Genomic DNA, 17867 nt, shown 5'->3' with positions numbered 1-17867 from the left:
ACATACACACATACACACATACACACACACACTATATATGAAAAATTCGGTGACAAATCAGCGTGTGTGATTATGTGCAGGCATCTGCAATGTGTCGAGGAAGAGCCCCATCACATGCTGGATATGCAGTATGCTCTCTTGTTTTGGTGGAGCCATGCTTGCTGCCTTCATGCTTGGAGAACCAGTCATAAAGCCTTTTGAAAGCAACATCAACATTGTGCTTGCGACAATCGTGTGGTGAGGCTTCACACTTTCCAACGAATTTTTCAATTAAACCACTGTTTTATTTATTACTAGTGGGGGGGGGGGATACCCGGCGTTGCCCGGTTGGGTGCGGGGGTTAGGATATTGAGAAGTGGGAGAAGCAGGAGAGCCGGCAGGGCTGAGAATGGGGCAGGTGGATCGGGGGCAGAAAAACCGATGGGGTGGGGTGGGGGGGGGACTGTGTTGGGGGCAGGAGAGCGAGAACACCAGTGGGTAAAGGGGTCTTAAGGGTCTTGGGGCCTGAAGTGTCTTTAAAGTCTTCCGACTCAAAGGGGTCTTAAAGGTTTTCAAAACACTTAAGGGTCTTTGGGATCTTGAGAGTCTTCAAGAGTCTTAGGGATTTTAACTGTCTTTGGGATCCAAAGGTTGTTTGGGGTATTCTGGGTTTTTAAGTGTCTTAATTGTGTTCGGCGAATTCAGTGGTCTTAAGGGTCTTTGAGGTCTTAATGGGTCTCATCTCCCAAGCAAGTAGAAAGTGTTTTCTCACGCACATATTCCAATCTCTCAAGCATGTAAATAAAAAGGTCTTATGGGTTGTTCGGGATCTTTAAATGCTGAGGTTGTGAATGAAAATGCACTTCGGACAACCCTCAGGTCGGACTTGGTCCATGTGCCAAATTTGGTGGTTGTTGGCCCAGCGCTCTTTGCAAAAAGCACGAACAGACAGACAGACAGACAGACAGACAGACAGATGAATCCTATTTATGAGCTGCGTCTCCACTCCCCCTGCAGAGAGGATGAGTTCTGTTTCTTGAAGAAGAGTGCACATTAAGGGAGATGCCTGCATTCGCTCATGAATGTCTGATTGCAGTTCATTTCACATTTTAACCTTTCTGCGTCATTTTAAAGCATATATAATGTGATTCTCTGATCAGCTGAGTTTAAGAGCTAAAGTGTTTAAGTGGCTGAAAGAAAACTTTCCTCGTTTCCCATCCCATCCATCACCAACTCAATGGTAGACTGTCAATTGAAGCATTGCCAATGTTTAAGCCACTCTATCTAACCCCAAAGTTCAAACTCGTTTTCTGTTTTCAGAAATAAATTTGTGATATCGGGGTTATGTGACCCTTTAATTTCCCAGGACCCGATTGGTTGCCGTGGTTATAGCCTCTGATGGACCGGCTTTAGGTGTCCCGAGGGATTCCTGTGCGGAGCTGGCCATTGTGTTGCCATAGTGGGTGTGATGGGAAGAGAGCTCCACACACCATCCCAGCCTTGTCTCATTAACATGGTGGAAAATGGGGAATAAGGGTGCAAGGAGATGAAAGGGGGGTTGTGGGGTTGGGATGGCAAGGGGGTGGGGGTTGGGGGGGGGGGTAAGCAGCAGACTTTTGTGCCCATAACCAGCACCCCTTGCCCTGTCCCCCATCACAGCCCAGCAGCGATTTGCTGTTACAAAGCCGTTGCTGCCTCCGGCAAAATGACATGTATTTTCCCTCTCATCCAAAGCTTGGAGGGTGGCTGCTCATTCTCGGTCGACTGTTGCCTCATCCAGCTCAGCAAAACCCTGCTTAGCGATAATCTCTTTGAGGTTCATTTGAACCGACGGTTCTTTGGGCTTTCCAGAAATTGCTTCCACGGGACTCGCTATGTTCCGGTCAGCAAATTGCTTGCATGTAAAGCTCGCCGTGCTCAAAATATACACGCTTTAAATTTGGTCTGGACGGGGATAGGGAACGAGTTTGTGAATGTCGTTTAATGCTCGGCTGATGGAGGATGTCCTTTGCAATTCAGTGTCTGGTGGTGTTTTTACGCGAGGTGTGCACATGTAGTGCTAATCTGAGCTGTACATTTTGGATTACAAGCGGAAACCTTTCCTGCCGTAAGCTCTATCGCCGGTGCCACTCAAAAGTTCGTTGGTTTTCTTCCCAAGTGCATCTGTAAATGGCTGGCTGGATCCGATGAGCTGAAATTAGTAATTTTTTTTTTCTTCAGACTGCCAAAGATAACTCTCCTCTTCTCAAAAGGTCCACTGATGACCAGTGCTGGCAGACGGATCCTCCAGCTTAACGTTCTTCCGATGGACGGCTCACATGTTGGGCGCATTTCCATTTTACATCGCGTCTTCGAGGCCACATGGGACTGGTTATGGGCGTGTGAAGTTCCGTTCTCAACCAATACGCTCAGTCGTGGGCGGGGCTTTGAGTGGCGAGAGTCACCTGCCGAATACCAAGGCCATTGCGGACCAATTTGGGCTGCATAGGAGCGGCCATTCAACGCCAGCCTGATGACATCACGCCACTCAATTTCTGAGAAGAAGCAGAAAATATGGCGCCATTGAGTCTGTGCAGGCAAAGAGATCGTTTCGGTGCTGGCAACTCACGCAATGCAGGCGGCTGCCTTCGCTCTGGTCGGACGAGCCCGTGTGGCGACTCTCTGAAGAAGCGCGTGACATTGCACGTACAAAATACGTGATGTATTCTTTCTTGGTGGCCGCGTATGGTGTGAACGCTAAACTCACTCTCACGGTCACAAAGATGCGGTGTAAACGAGCCTATTCATGCCTCGTCCTGCGTGCAAGACGCCAGTGCGACAGTTTATAGCTGGGTCAAGATTTGAATCCGGCCTCAGACTTGAAAGGCAGTGCACACACACCTTTCAGCTCTCCTACCAACCCTCCATTTTCATGCTTTTATTACCTGCAGATATTACTGATATATACTTGTATCAAGTTATATTGGTGCAGTATTTCATAAACTACTGTATTATCATATCAAAATGAAATATTGGGATCAAACGGGAAATATTGGGATCATATCAAAAGAAAAATAAAATGAAAATGAAATATCATAAACGACTTGAGACAAATATGATGCTCCGAAAAATTGCATGATTATCGGTGACAATTTTGTTATTGGGCAAACGATGAAATTGACTTTCACGATTGGATCATCACGCCATGTTTTAACCGATGTCAAGGAAAAGGCAGTTGGCAGCAAGGCAAAAATTTTGAAAATGTATTTGAAGACCTGAACGTGCAATCAGCGTTAGGCTTCGAGCAGTCAGCACCATTTTTGTATATGTGGTTGACTGTTGGGGCTCGTATGCTGGAAAACAAGGAATGGAGCAAAACGAATTGGGGGGAAACACCAACGACAGAGCAGAAGTGAGGGTGAGGTCAAAGGGATTGGGGGGGGGGGAGGGAAGAAGGACACATGTGGGTGAACCAGCTCAATGAAATACAGCAAGAAGAGGAAGAGGAAGGTGGGGATGAAACAGAAAACTCAGAAACCCAATGAAAACTAACAAATGAAAAGGGCACAGTGGGGTGGGGGTAGGAATCGTAATAACCTGGAAAAAGAGAGTACCTGGGAATGGGGTCATTTGGGGTGGAAGAGATCATGAGTATGGATGGGGGATAACCTGATGTAGTTGTGAACGGCTGTCTTGAAGGCCTGGAGGGAGTAATCGGACTGAACAGACAAGGGAAGTTGGTTCTCCAGGTGAGAGAAAAGAGAAACAAATGTGTGGTGGTCGAATGGAAGCTTTGCTGCTGGGGTAGCTATCATTTCTTGAAGCGCGACTGTGTCGCTGATGCAGTGCCCCTCTACCAGTACACACACTGGAACTGGTACTCATTTCGCCGACCTCAGAAGGATGACAGGCTGTCAACCGCCTGGGGTATTGATTCAGCGGCCAAGGGGGCTTGAACTCAGGACCCTAGGATCCCAAGCCATCACCCTAACCAGTGAGCCAACACCAGGCTCTAGAAACAAATGAGTGGAGGTGAGAAGTGAGCCTGCATTTTGGGGGTTTAACAGGAATGGGGTTACTGGCAGACTGTGCATGCTCTGCAGAAACCTGAGAAGGCAGAGGGTGAAAAACCAAAAAGGAGGCGGTACAATAAAGCAAGACCACCAACCTGTCTGTGATGCAAAAGTAACAGGCCTCGACACTCAGCTTCATCGCTAGAGGTCCGAATGATTTTGAGGGCCTTTCTTTCCACGGCATCAAGAAAGACGAGGTGTGAGGTGGGGGCACCAGCTCAGAGGGGAGAACAGTCAGTACTCCATCAAGCTGTGGATGAAGGCCTTGCAGGTGGATAGGAGATCAAGTGTGCCAAGGAAGGACTTTGTACAACAAAGGGATGCCTTCTTGTAAATACGATTATGGCTGATGGTGAGGCCTCAAAGTTTGAATGACCTAACATCAAGTAGTTTTTAAGGAAGTAGATGGGAGGGTTTGCAAGAGGGTCCTTTCAGAGAGACAGGATGAGTGTTTGGGATTTGTTGTGGTTGAAAGACATCCCAAGTGTTGGACTGCCCAAACATGTTAGACTGGAATTTTTCCCAAACATAAAACGATCTTCCCCAGAGCTACTAAACTTATCACCATGAAATTTGACACACAGCTCAAGCACCCCTGGGTGGTATTGAAGTGTGAGTTTGAAGCTTCTGCTCTAAAAACTCTGGAAGCTCGCTATTGGTCGAATATGTAATCACAATTAAAACAATGAAGTGTGACAAAAGAAGTAGCTAATAACGATATGTTGTTTATCCCATTGAGGCTGAATAGGCCACAGAAAGCAACATGTATTTTTAGCTGAACTGGATTTGGAATTCCAGATAAGGTATCATCATCGTGCGTATCCCCTATCTCGTACGTACGTCCATCCCCCATTTTGACTTCTCCGGCCAAACCGCTGGGCAGATCCAGCTGAAATTTGGCAGCAACGTTTCGCTCCTGACTGGTAAACGGGGATTGCAAAGCTCGTTCCAGTCACGTGAACTTTAAAGTCGGTTAAAATGGTCAAAAAATCGGTCAAAAAAAAAGAAACGTGAAATTTTTTCAATAATTTTCTTCTCCAGACCCACCAGTGACCAAATTTGGGTTACAACATAAGAACAGGGTCTTGATGTTAAATTGCGGAGGCCATGCCGATCACATGACCGGAAGTGTCTCAAAATGGCCGTCATGCAAATTCCTTCAAAAATCTTCTTCTCCAGACCCTCCAGTCAGAATGCTACCAAGTTTGAGTTCCAAAATTAGGTCAGGGTAGGGGATCACATGATGAAGCGTGTCAAAATGGCCGACTTGCTCAACTTTTTAAAAAAATCGCGTCAATTCCTTTAAAAATCTTCTTCTCCAGACCCACCGGTCAGAATGCTACTAAATTTGGGCTACAATATTCGTCCAGGATAGGGATGTCAAATTGCAGAGGTCATGCCGATCACCTGACCGGAGGTGTGTCAAAATGGCCGACCAGGAAACATGAATGGGGTTCCATGTGGGTGACAGATTTGAAGTTTGAAAGCCCACAGCACTACTTGCAGTTGTTTTTTTTTATCCTTTCCTTGTGAGGGTAATTTGGCCTAAACAGGGTCCTCTGTAGAATTTGTAATGCTGTATTGACCGTGGTTAAGCTTATAATAGCTTGAGGAATTGAAAGCAAGACCGCTGCAGTTTCTCAGGGAGTGGAGAGGGAGTGGACATTATATACAAAATCATATATGCGCGCGCTCACACACACACACACACACACACACACACACACACACACACACACACACACACACACACACACACACACACACACACACACACACACACACACACACACACACGCACACATTGAGGATTTGCTTGCAAAAAAATTCAAAGCGCTAATCTTGTATACAACGTTTTTGTTTTTGTTGAATGAATCTGCTGCAACTGTGAACTGGATATTTTGTGGATGGCAAATGTGGGAAGCAAAAACACATACAGTCGGCCATGTGTAAAAACTGGACCACGCAGGTAGGTACACTCCAACACTTTGCAAAGTTTGATCGTGAGCCTTGCTTATTGTCATGCCAAATGTGAGCTGTACTGGGAACAGACGTAGTTGCCAAACAAATGAGAAGGGCTCATCAATTTATTTTCAATTTGTAATGCAATGCAGGGAATTACTGCAGTTTTTTTTTATTGATCCTGCAATTATTACCTGCAAGAGTTGTTCGTTGATGACAGGTGACCTTTTTGTATTTTCACACTATTCAGCCTTGACAACTTGGACTAAAACCAAAATAAATACAATAACTTTCATCTGTCATATAGATTGCTGATCCCTTTATTTTGGCAGTGTATTGGCCAGATGGCTGCCTCGATCTCTCCAGAAAATAAAAACGCGAAAAAGACGTCATGCAATGCACGATACTTGCAAAATCCGCCTCCTCCCCTCTCCAAAGGTTGCCATGGATACATCAAATTGTCCATTTCATTAAGATTAAAATTGATAATCTTAAAGCTCAGGTCACTCGGATGAAAATTGATTATTTTTCAGATTGAAATTGATGATTTTAGAAGTTTGACCTTGAGTTGACCTCTGAACGAAGTTCCTTAATCATTTGACCAAATACTGTCCAATAACTTAACACCTCTGTGTGTGTTTAACGCATGCCATGCTGCTTAACCAAATGTTACCAGCAACCTGTTGCATCCCCCCACCTTCCTTGACCAACAACAGCATTTGACTGCTCTTCGCTGCAGGTACATGGTCTTCTATTTCCCAAAGGATCTATTCTTCAAGTTTTGTTCACTTCTTCCTGCCAAGCTCATCATTGTGGCTGGAAAGGAGATTGCTCGTGTCCGGAAGATCGCGGTTGGAGTGGCACACGCACATCACGTGTACCACCACGGGTACATTGTCATGGTGGCTGTTGGGTTGGCTAAGGGTAAGTCCCACCAGGTTTTCTTAATTTTGAGCTCGGTCTTCATTAGAGCAAAGCTGATTTTTAACAGTGCTGTTTTGTTTTGTTTTTGGGAGGGGGTTGAGGGGTGTCACCATAGGATGTTGCCTCATTGAGCATATCATCATCATCACAGCATGTTGCCTCATCAACTCAGTTGTAGCCAACTTAAGTTTCCTGTGTCTTTCACAAGAGTAGGACTTAAAGCCTTTTCCATGGTCGAAGTAATCCTCCTTTGGGCCTATTTGAACCTTCAACGGTGTTGTCTATTTTTAAAAAATTATCTTGTGGACATTGTAACAATTTTTTTCTGCAGTCAGATGAGGTTGTTTGAAGAAGAGTCTATTAATCACATGCAGTGTAGAATAATTGCCTTATGCTAATGGTGGTTCTAACCGATTATTAGGCAGGATGGCCGAGATGTATGTACACTCACCTCCGAGATGTCTAGCCTGGCTTAAAATGCAAGCTATCACTGTTTGTACCATCCCTCGGATGGACATTAAATTGGAACCCCGTCTGCCAGCATTAGTTGGTGGACATGAAAAATCCCACATTGTGCTTCATGAAGAGACGCCAAGCTATTGCAGACACCCTGAACAAATTCCAAATTCGTGCTCCAACCTCCAAGGGGCACTGCATAAGCGGCACTGCTGTACTCCCAGCAATGGTGCAACGAGCAGCCACAGGCTACGTATGAAATGATGATCAATTAGCCACGTAATCATTGTATTTAATTATTGCATTGTCTCACTGTATTAACAACTGATGTGTGCATGTTGTGTGAATCAGGAGGAACTCATTTTGGTGCTCTCATTTGCCATTTACCACAGGTGCAGGAAGTGGACTCATCGCTACTATTGAGCAACTGCTGAGGGGTGTCTGGAAGCCTGAGACAAATGAGCTCTTGGACATGCCGTTGTGAGTTCTCCAGCACGTACCTCACCCCATGACTATTTTAAACGTAGGACTGGATGTTCTGATGCTCATCTGGATCAGGAGCAAGTCACTCAAAAAATCCCCGCAGACCTCCTTCGACCCTGAATTTTTTTTATGCTGTGAATAAACTTAGGTACATCACGGGTGATAAAGGTTGTAGTCAAGTTTCATCAAAATTGTTTGTGTAGTTTTCGAGAAGAGAGCAAATACCTATTTTGTGGCATCAAACCGGTATTTTGTACCGGACGTGTGTGTGTGTGTGTGTGTGTGTGTGTGTGTGTGTGTGTGTGTGTGTGTGTGTGTGTGTGTGTGTGTGTGTGTGTGTGTGTGTGTGTGTGTGTGTGTGTGTGTGTGTGTGTGTGTGTGTGTGTGTGTGTGTGAGTGACCGCTGTTTCTCGACAACTGCTGGTCCGATGTAATTGAAACTTGCCAGATATATTGCTGGGGACCTGAGGATGTGCCTTTTCAAGGTTTGATATTAATCGGACAAGTGCCTCCCAAGTTATGGCCATTTATTTACCAAACCAATGACAAGACACGTTGTTGTGTGGGCGTGGCCGATGGGGAAGGGAAGCACAGCCACGTTCCCCATTACGGGTTACAACGTACGGCTTCCGGAGAGTGATGACTTCGTGTATTCTAATAATTTCTCGATTTTTTTATGCGCATTTATAGATAAACACAATGCCCCAAGTTATGATAGTTTTCATATTAGATGGTGCATAAATTTCGGTAACATCAGAGTGCTGGTATGCTCCGAACCAGGAAGTAAAATTTTTTTTATCTCTCTCTTCTCTTCTCTTTTTGTTTTTGCTTGTGACGACATTGCGAACAGGCAAAATATGTTGGCGCTAATTGAATAATTGGCCATTAAAACTAAATTGCGAATAATCGTAACTGCGATATGCGAACTTCCGGACCACGCACGTACGGGCACGCGAGAGCGAACAAACGGCCTGTGTGGTTGTTTCTTGCTCGTGGTTTGAATCTTTTTTATTTATTTTTTTTATTTTTTTACGGGCACGTACAAGTTAACAAAACACACACACTTGTTCTCAGCCAATATCAGCAATTTTTGGGGGAATTGGCTGGCTGGAGTCGGTGTGATTATCAACTACAGTACGGAAATGAAATAAAGCCACAAACGCTGGCGTCTCCAGGTGTTTGAAAGCATTGCAATGTACCCAATGACTTGTAGGTATCGATAATATGAGTGAGGAAAGTGGAAAAAAAACACAAAAACTTTATCGTTAAGAAATCGTTGCGGCCTGTTCTGAGTCAAGGCGTGGTTGAGCAGACCAATAACCATGGTAGCTTCAGACCCCAGTTAGGTTATCCAGGACATGCCTTAAGACCCTATAATCGAGCGAGGTGGCCAATGATCGCCTGATGGATATAATGAAATAAGGCTGTTAATCATCTTCTAAAGGGGTGGTTTAATTCACCCAAACACCCCATTTTCACTCTTGCACTTCCTTGGAGTTTTCTTAGTATGCATACAAAGTTTCAGGCTACTGGGTTTTATGGTTTTGGAGTTCTGGAGGACACACGCACATCTCATACACATGGACAAACAGACACATACACGAGACACAACGCCAAACTGTAATACAAGACCAACATAGCCATTGACTTTGGGGGAAGTGCTGTGACAATAGCGTCTTGCCACAAATCATTATCTGATTAATAGTTGTGACAGACACCGCATGTAACCTCCTTAAAACAGCCAGGATGTGTTCACTTCAGCTTTGTATAAATTTTGTTGTGTGAACTTCAAATATATCCCACAACATTTACGCTCACTCAAAGCCAGCATAATATATATATATATATATACTTATGGGACAATTGAGGGGTTTTGTGTTCATTCATTCTTTTTTAACTGCAATGAAATTATATTTTCGTGAATGACAAAATCTCCAAAAACGGAATGACAACTGAAATGTTTCATCCGATGAGGATACGTCACCTGTTATTACACTCTGATAACTTTGGAAACCATATTACTATTATTATTATTATTATTTCCCCAATAACTTGGAAGTTGAACAGGTTGACTTTAATAACATCCATGAGCTCAGCAAGTTAAACAGCTAAATCAGGCAAAGACGTTCACGAACAAAAACTCAAAGTCAAATGCACATCACCTGCCTGACGGTCGGCAATCATCGTGCATGGTAAAATGGCATTGTGGATATATCTCTCGAACAAAACACGTGTAATGTCGTCCCCATTGAAATAAACCTGTCTGTACGTCGATGTGTGTGGCAGCTCCACTGAGCCTTAGATCCTGCAAAAAAACAAACAAAGAAACACGACTCTCCTCTGTAAGTGCAAGGGTCGTCTAGGGTGGCGGTGGCGGTGGTGGTGGTGGTGGTGGTGGTGGTGGTGGAGAGATGTGTCTAAATTGAGGAAATAAAAAAAGGCTTGTGAAGGGAGGATAAGAGAATTAGAAAAGGGGGAGGAAGGGGGAGTGACAGCAAGGGGATTGAAAGGCAGAAGCGAGGAGGGAAGAATACCATCATACTCGAGTACATAATAAATAGATGGGTTATTAATGTTAACAAGTGCTATCTAAATGAGAACTCCTCATTTCATCTCAGTGCTACCAAGGCCACGCTGCTGGGTGCGGTACTCTTCACGATGCAGAAGACTGGTTACGTGCCCATCTCCAAGGAGCTTCTTATCCTCATTATAACCACTTTACTGGTGACCATAAAGGTAAGCTTCCCTTCATTCGACCGTTTTCAAAAGCCTTTCTGATGTGCAAGTTTCTTCATGAAATGGCACTTGATATTGCCGTCAAAGAATTTTCACATCAAGAAGGCTGCACCCTGGTGTACGGTTTGTCGATTGGTGCTGAAAAAGTTGTATCTTTGTGGCTGCAATTTCATCATGCCAGGAATTATGGAAGGTAATCCGAATTAAGCCTGTGCATGTCGGTGTGGTAAACGTGTGCACGGTCCGTTCGTTGATCATGTGCACGTACAAACGTGAAAATCTACCAAGTCAATCAGCTTTTACTAGAACGTGTATCTGTCTGCATCTGAACATGGAAGTCTTAAAGAGAAAGCTTGTTACAGCTTCAATTTCTTCCCCGATTGTGACGACCACTTTGATCGTAGTGGGGAAGCTTGTGTGCGACTGCAACCCGGAGAGCTATACTGGCGGGAGCATTTCTCCTGGTATATCTTACCGAGTCAGGAAGGTCAATGGGTCAAAAGGAAGGAAGTTCTTTCAAAATTTATTTGTCCACCTGGTATAGTCACTCCCACCTTCACAGTGATCCTGCGAAGAGGGTTTTCCTTGTTTCAGGACTAGGTGAATGGCACCACCCAGTCTTCTTCTTTGTCCTTGTCGTCTTCTTCTTCCTCTTTATATTCTCCTTTCTTTTCTTCTATTCTGCATATTTCTTGTCCATTACTCCCAATGGGATCTCATTAATTATGTCTGAAGGGTACTGGGAATAAACATGTTGCAGGTCATGGCCACTTGATAGTACAGGATCCCAAACTCTTTGGTAATGCTTCGACAGGCTGATCTATCAACAAGTGTAAAATGTCAAAATGGTTGTCCTGTCTTGGACATGCATGGGGGTGGTCTGTGCAGCCATTTTTAGCTCACCTGGAATGTAGTTCCGGGGAGCTTATGTGATCGAGCAGTGTCCGTAGGTGAGTGAGCCAGTCGGTCCGTAAACAATTCAGTCATTATCGGTTGAACCAAACACACGATTTTGATGAAACTTGGCCACAAGCTTCATATCTGTCTAACGAAAGTGTATTGACCGCATCAAAATCTGTGCTCGTTAAGGGGTCTTCAGGGGGAGGGAGGCAGGGCGGGGGGGGGGTTGGTTGAACACCTCAAAATAGGTAATTGCTCTCTTCTCCGAACTACACACACAGGTTCAATGAAATTTGACCACAACCGTTATCACCCGTGATGTACCTAAGTTTGTTTATGGCATCAAAAAATTAAGGGTCTTGGGAAGTTTGTGGGAGGTTTGAGTGAATTGCCCCTGATCCAGTTGAATGTCAGGACAGGTGGTCCTTTGTTGCATTCCTGAGGTCATCGGTGGCCTTGTTATAACTATGTGTTCGCACGAGTTTGTGGGACCCCATTGAGTCTCTTGGACTGGCTTGTGAATTTGGTTCTCCTTCTCCTTCTCCTCCCCCTCCACCTCACCAATCTACCATCCCGTGCACAGCGACGCTCAAATCCTTTGAATATTTGTTTCTCCAATATCGGGGGGCTTTCGCTCAAACTTTTCTTCTGTGCATTCCTTTGCTCAGCTTAACTCCCCTGACCTGCGAGCTCTATCTGAGTGTCAGTTGGACAGTGGTATCTCTTCCGTTTCTTTCAACTTACCTGGTTACATTCTTCACCGAGTTGATCGTCTTCCTCCTCATGGTCTTGCTAATCTATGTTCAGGACTCTCTACCTTCAGCTCGTGAAAATGGCTCACGAGTTTACGTGTTTCCACCTTGCTCTCCTGCATTCAACAACATATCTCGTCTTTCTGTATCGCTCGCCTTCCTTTCACTCTTGTGCCATGCTTAATGTGATCTCAGACAGCATTGATTGACAGGGCTATTTTACTCCACCCTTCTGCACACATCATGGTGTTTGGTGACTTCAGCATTCACCACAAGGAATAATGGCTCGTACACTCTCATAATACTGACTAATCAGTGGTATGACATCAATTAAGGATAAGTGGCAGGCTGGTGCTCAACTTATCTTTACTTTATAAGCTCCAGAACACACAATTAACCTGGTTAGTGTGCAGATGGGTTCAACTATTCAAGTGCTCTCTCACCGGAGGTCAGTTGCCACTCTTAGTCTGTTGTACAGATATTTTCATGACAAATCTTCTGCTGGACTTTCTCACTTGGTTTCTCCTGTACGAGTGTTTGGACACAAGACTCTGTTTTCCATCTCTGCACACCCATGCACTATAGCTGATCCATAGTGCAGAACGAAACGGTATGCAGGTACTTTTATCCCTCGTGCTGTCTCGCTTTGGAATTCACTTCATGTAACGTGCTTCCCATTATCCAATGATCTACCCAGCTTGAAGAGGAATGTCAAATCCTACTTCCGACATCTTTGAAGTTCCATTGCATTTCACCTGACTTCTCTTCTATCTCCTGTCTCTTGGATGTTTTCTTACTTTTTCTCTTTCTTTTATTTTGTTTCATCCTTATCTTCATCTAACCTTCTCTTAGCCCTTTACCGAGAGTGGCTTTATGCCTTGCTTGGGGCGATTTCTATGGAAGAAAAAAAAAAATCCCCCACTTCCCCACAGTAGTTGTGCTATTTTCTAGTCCTTCATTGGATAACCTTCAGCCCAACTCCATCTGTCTGACCCCCGATTTGGGGTGGTGTATAATCATTTTCAGTTTTGATGCTCACCAAGTTAAAGATTTATCTCAGAGTAATTACGTTATATTATCCCCCTGTTCCTGGCCTCCTCCTACACCAGCCTTCCCCACAAAACATTTAGTCCAACGGAAGTTAAAGATTTCTCCAAAAGTAAGTACTTTACGACATTAAACACCAAGTTTGTCAGAAATAAATGCAGTAATAACGTTCCATTTATTTTGCAGATTTAACTGACGAATTGATCCGTTGTGAGAAAGTAAAGGATAACTTACTGAGAAATTGTAAAGTCTTTTTAAAAATAACACTTTTTTAAAAAGCAGCAGGGCAGATATGTGCTTATTATTATACAGCACTTATCTTGTGAGATCAGCATGCCGGAAAACTGTTTGATTCAAGTCAAAGTAACTTAATAGCAACTGCTAATGATTGCAGCCGCCAATACGTTAACACCTGTAATGTTTGAAAAAACACCTATAAACAGCATGGTGGCGATAAAAAAAAAATTTGGAGGTCCCAGCTCTCTTCACTCTGCCCAGTGCCCGAGGGAACTGGTCTGACATGCTGGAAACTTGATTTAGAGGCCGGCTCCTTTTATAGAATAGCTTAGCAACGGAACGTGTACACGTGCACGATTTTTTTTCCGTGTACACGGTCGCAAAGTTAATCCAAATTATCTTTCAAATAGGCCATTATTCTCCTTCCAGCAACTGTGAGCCAATGGAAGTCATTCGCAACTAATCTACAACTCACCGACTTGCACACGTCTGATCCTGTGTGATGTCAAAAGTGGAGCGGAGTCAAGCTGGCGCTTGGATGCAAGACCTCCAAGGTGTTGTGAATTGAGTGATGTCTGCATAGCTTGCTTGCTCGTGTACTCACCTTCGAGATGTTTGGTCCTGAATTTAGGCCTATGTGACTGTTACTGCACCACGATAGCATGCGAAGAGGAAGAGCTTCAATGCATTGTGTAGTCTTTTTGATGGGGGATAAAACGTCAGCTGAAACTTATGCATTCAGGCTTTATATTGAAGAGAATACCTTGACGAAATTTCCAACCGATGGAAGGAAATGACATGTTGGTTAAAGGGATGTGGAAGTTAAATAGTGAATGGGGATCAGATATGATATACAAAGGAGGTAGTCACTGACCTCAGTTGCCATGTGAGTCATTCCACCTCATATCAGCAGAGGCCTCCCAGTTGACTCCCCTCAGATTTATTTTAAACTTTCATAAAATAGTTCCCAGGTATCAAAATAAAGCTGCGTAAAATTTTAGGTCCACAGATGCGGTCAACTCCAAGATATTGAGGGTTGAAAATGTGGTTGTGGCCCTATTTTTATGGTCGTTGCGAGCATCACAAAATGAACAGCAACCTTTAAACTCCCACAACTTTTTAAATATTACTGCTTGAGCCTTGAAATTTTCAGAGATTATTTTTCTATAACTGCCCTGTAAGAAACAAACATAAAATGGAGCATACCTCCATTAATTTTTATGACCTGATCAGTTGAAATCCAGAAAAAAAATGTTGGTTTTGTATGAAGACCCAACTTTGAGACCCCATATATTTTTATTGACCCATCCAAGAAGCTTGAAATTTTTTCAGGTAATAACTGTATGGTAGTAGTATTCAAATACATGTTTACTTTTCTGAATCAGTCAAAAATAATACAGTCACGGTCCCTCAAAAATTGAAAATTTTCATTTTTCCCCAAAATTCAGGTGAGGATTGCAAATATATGACAAGGAAAACCACTTCAAATTGTTCACCATTGGAAAGAGCATATTCAAGTTTACAAAAGTGTCAAATATCAAAGTGGTAAAATGTTTCTATCAATATGTTAAAAATGTTCTTCTTCTTTCGGCTGCTCCCGTGAGGGGCCGCCACAGCGGATCAACCGTCTCCATTTCGCTCTGTCCTCCACATCTTCCATTGACACTCCAGCCACCCGCATGTCCGCCCTCACCACATCCATGAACCTCTTCTTTGGCCTTCCTCTTCTCCTCCTGCCTGGCGGCTCCATCTTCAGCATCCTTCTCCCGATATACTCCACTTCGCTCCTGTGCACATGTCCAAACCATCTCAATCTCACCTCTCTCACTTTGTCTCCAAACCGTCCTACCTGCGCTGTCCCTCTAATATACTCATTCCTTATCCTGTCCATCCTCGTCACTCCCAACAAGAATTGCAGCATCTTCAACTCTGCCACCTCCAGCTCCACTTCCTGTCATTTTGTTAGCGCCACCGCCTCCAAACCATACAACATAGCTGGTCTCACGACCGTCTTATATACTTTCCCCTTAAGCCTTGCAGCTACCCTTCTGTCACAAATCACTCCTGCAACTCTTCTCCACCCACTCCATCCTCCCTGCACTCTCTTTTTCACTTCTCTCCCACACTCTCTGTTACTTTGGACAGTTGATCCCAAGTATTTAAACCCATCCACCTTCCCCACCTCAGCTCCTTGTAACCGCACCATACCACCACCCTCCCTCTCATTTACGCACATGTACTCCGTCTTACTCCGACTGACTATCATTCCCCTTCTCTCCAGTGCGTACCTCCACCTCTCAAGGCTTGCCTCAGCCTGCTCCGTACAGATCATGTCATCCGCGAACATCATAGTCCATGGAGACTCCAGTCTGATCTCGTCCATCAACCTGTCCATCACCATTGCAAACAAGAAAGGGCTCAGAGTCAATCCTTGGTGCAATCCCACTTTTACCTGAAACCGGTCCGTCATTCCTACCGCACACCTCACCGCTGTCACACTGTCCTCATACATATCCTGCACGATTGTCACATACTTCTCAACCACTCCCGACTTACTCATAGAATGCCACAACTCCTGTCTTGGCACCCTATCATAAGCTTCCTCGGAGTCCACAAACACACAATGTAACTCCTTCTGGCCTTCCCTATACTTCTCCATCAACATTCTCAAAGCAAACATTGCATCAGTGGTGCTCTTTCCTGGCATAAACCCATATTGCTGCTCACAAATAGTCACCTCTCCTCTCAACCTCGCTTCCACGACTCTTTCTCACAACTTCATGGTGTGGGTTAACAACTTTATCTCTGTAATTTCCACAGCTCTGCACATCAGCCTTGTTCTTGAAAATCGGAACCAGTACACTTATTCTCCACTCCTCCAGCATCCTCTCACTTTCCAAGACTTTATTAAACAATCTGGTTAACAACCCCACTGCCATCTCTCTGAAGCACTTCCATGCCTCCACTGGTATGTCATCTGGGCCAACTGCCTTACCACTTTTCATCCTCTTTATAGCAGTCCTCACTTCATCCTTACTGATCCACTCCATTTCCTGATTCACGATCTCCACCACTTCCAGGTCTCTGTCCAGGTCTCTGTCCAGGTCTCTGTCCAGGTCTCTGTCCAGGTCTCTGTCCAGGTCTGTTTCTGTCTGTCTCGGTCTCTGTCCAGGTCTCTGTCTCGGTCTCTTCATTCATCAGCTCCTCAAAGTACTCCGTCCACCTTCTCAACACACACTCCTCGCTCGTTAGCACATTCCCATTTCCGTCCTTTATCACCCTCACCTGCAGCACATCCTTCCCAGCTCGGTCCCTCTGTCTTGCCAACCGGTATATATCCTTTTCCCCTTCTTTTGTTTCCAACTTCTCATACAGCTCGTCATATGCCTTTTTCTTAGCCTTTGCCACCTCTCTCTTTGCCTTAAGCCGCAACTCCTTGTACTCCTGCCTACTTTCTTCATCTCTCTGACTATCCCACTTCTTTTTCACCAACCCCTTCTCCCTTATACTTTCCTGTACTTCCTCATTCCACCACCAAGTCTGCTTATCTTCCTTCCTCTGTCCAAATGTCACACCAAGTACCTTCCTAGCTATCTCCCTCACCACTTCTGCTGTAGTTGCCCAATCATCCCACCCATCTTTGCCACCATCCAACACCTGTCTCACCTCCTCCCAAATTCCACGCAACAGTCTTCCTCCTTCAGCTTCCACCATCTGGTCCTTGGTTCAGCCCTCACTCTTCCTCAACCTCACCTCCAAAATCATTCTACAGACCACCAATCGATGCTGTCAAGCTACACTCTCCCCTGCCACCACCTTAGTCTCTAATCTCTTTCAGGTTGGATCTACTGCTTGAGATGTATAGTAATCCACCTGTGTGCACTTTCCTCCACTCTTGTACGTCACCCTGTGTTCCTCCTTCTTCTTGAAATATGTATTTACCACTGCAATTTCCATTCTTTTTGCAAACTCTACCATCATTTGCCCTTCCACATTTCTCTTGTTGAGACCGTACCTACCCATCACCTCCTCATCCTCTTTATTCCCTTCCCCAACATGCCCATTGAAATCTGCTCCAATCACCACTCTTTCATCCTTGGATACACTCTCCACCACTTCATCTAACTCACTCCAGAAATCTTCTTGATATTCCATCTCACACCCCACATGCGGTGCATATGCATATTCATCATCACCCCTTCAATTTCCAACTTCACACTCATCACTCTGTCAGACACTCTCCTCACCTCCAATACCCTCTTGACGTAATTTTCCTTTCGGATTACCCCGACACCATTTCTCCTCCCATCCACACCGTGGAAGAACAGTTTGAAACCAC

General features: G+C 44.6%; 2 protein-coding genes across 7 annotated transcripts in view; one reads left to right on the top strand and one right to left on the bottom strand.

Annotated features, from left to right (window-relative positions):
• TMEM38A (transmembrane protein 38A) overlaps positions 1 to 17867 on the top strand; it is a 75674-nt gene that overhangs the window by 23670 nt on the left and 34137 nt on the right. For all 5 annotated transcript variants that reach the window (XR_015059285.1, XM_085885462.1, XM_085885463.1 and 2 more), the window contains exons 2-5: positions 81 to 237; positions 6733 to 6917; positions 7766 to 7853; positions 10475 to 10592. Coding sequence is in view for 4 of the 5 variants with exons in the window: in XM_085885462.1 (XP_085741588.1) it covers positions 81 to 237; positions 6733 to 6917; positions 7766 to 7853; positions 10475 to 10592 (548 nt within the window). In the remaining variant the exon portion in view is untranslated. The remainder of the gene's footprint in view (positions 1 to 80; positions 238 to 6732; positions 6918 to 7765; positions 7854 to 10474; positions 10593 to 17867) is intronic.
• Positions 14822 to 17867, bottom strand: part of PATJ (PATJ crumbs cell polarity complex component) — a 222761-nt gene continuing 219715 nt past the window's right edge. The window contains exons 41-42 of one of the 2 annotated variants that reach the window (XR_015059284.1): positions 15817 to 15915; positions 14822 to 15315 (exon numbers count right to left, since the gene is read on the bottom strand). The gene's annotated coding sequence lies outside the window, so the exon portion shown is untranslated. The remainder of the gene's footprint in view (positions 15316 to 15816; positions 15916 to 17867) is intronic. The other variant, XM_085885442.1, reaches the window with a different exon arrangement.

Source organism: Eptatretus burgeri, chromosome 6 (genome assembly GCF_056783735.1).
Source record: "Eptatretus burgeri isolate ZD-2024b chromosome 6, Ebu_testis_v1, whole genome shotgun sequence".
NCBI classification, from domain to species: Eukaryota; Metazoa; Chordata; class Myxini; order Myxiniformes; family Myxinidae; genus Eptatretus; species Eptatretus burgeri.
Note: the sequence above shows the minus strand (reverse complement) of the source record. Positions and strands in the feature narration are given on the sequence as shown.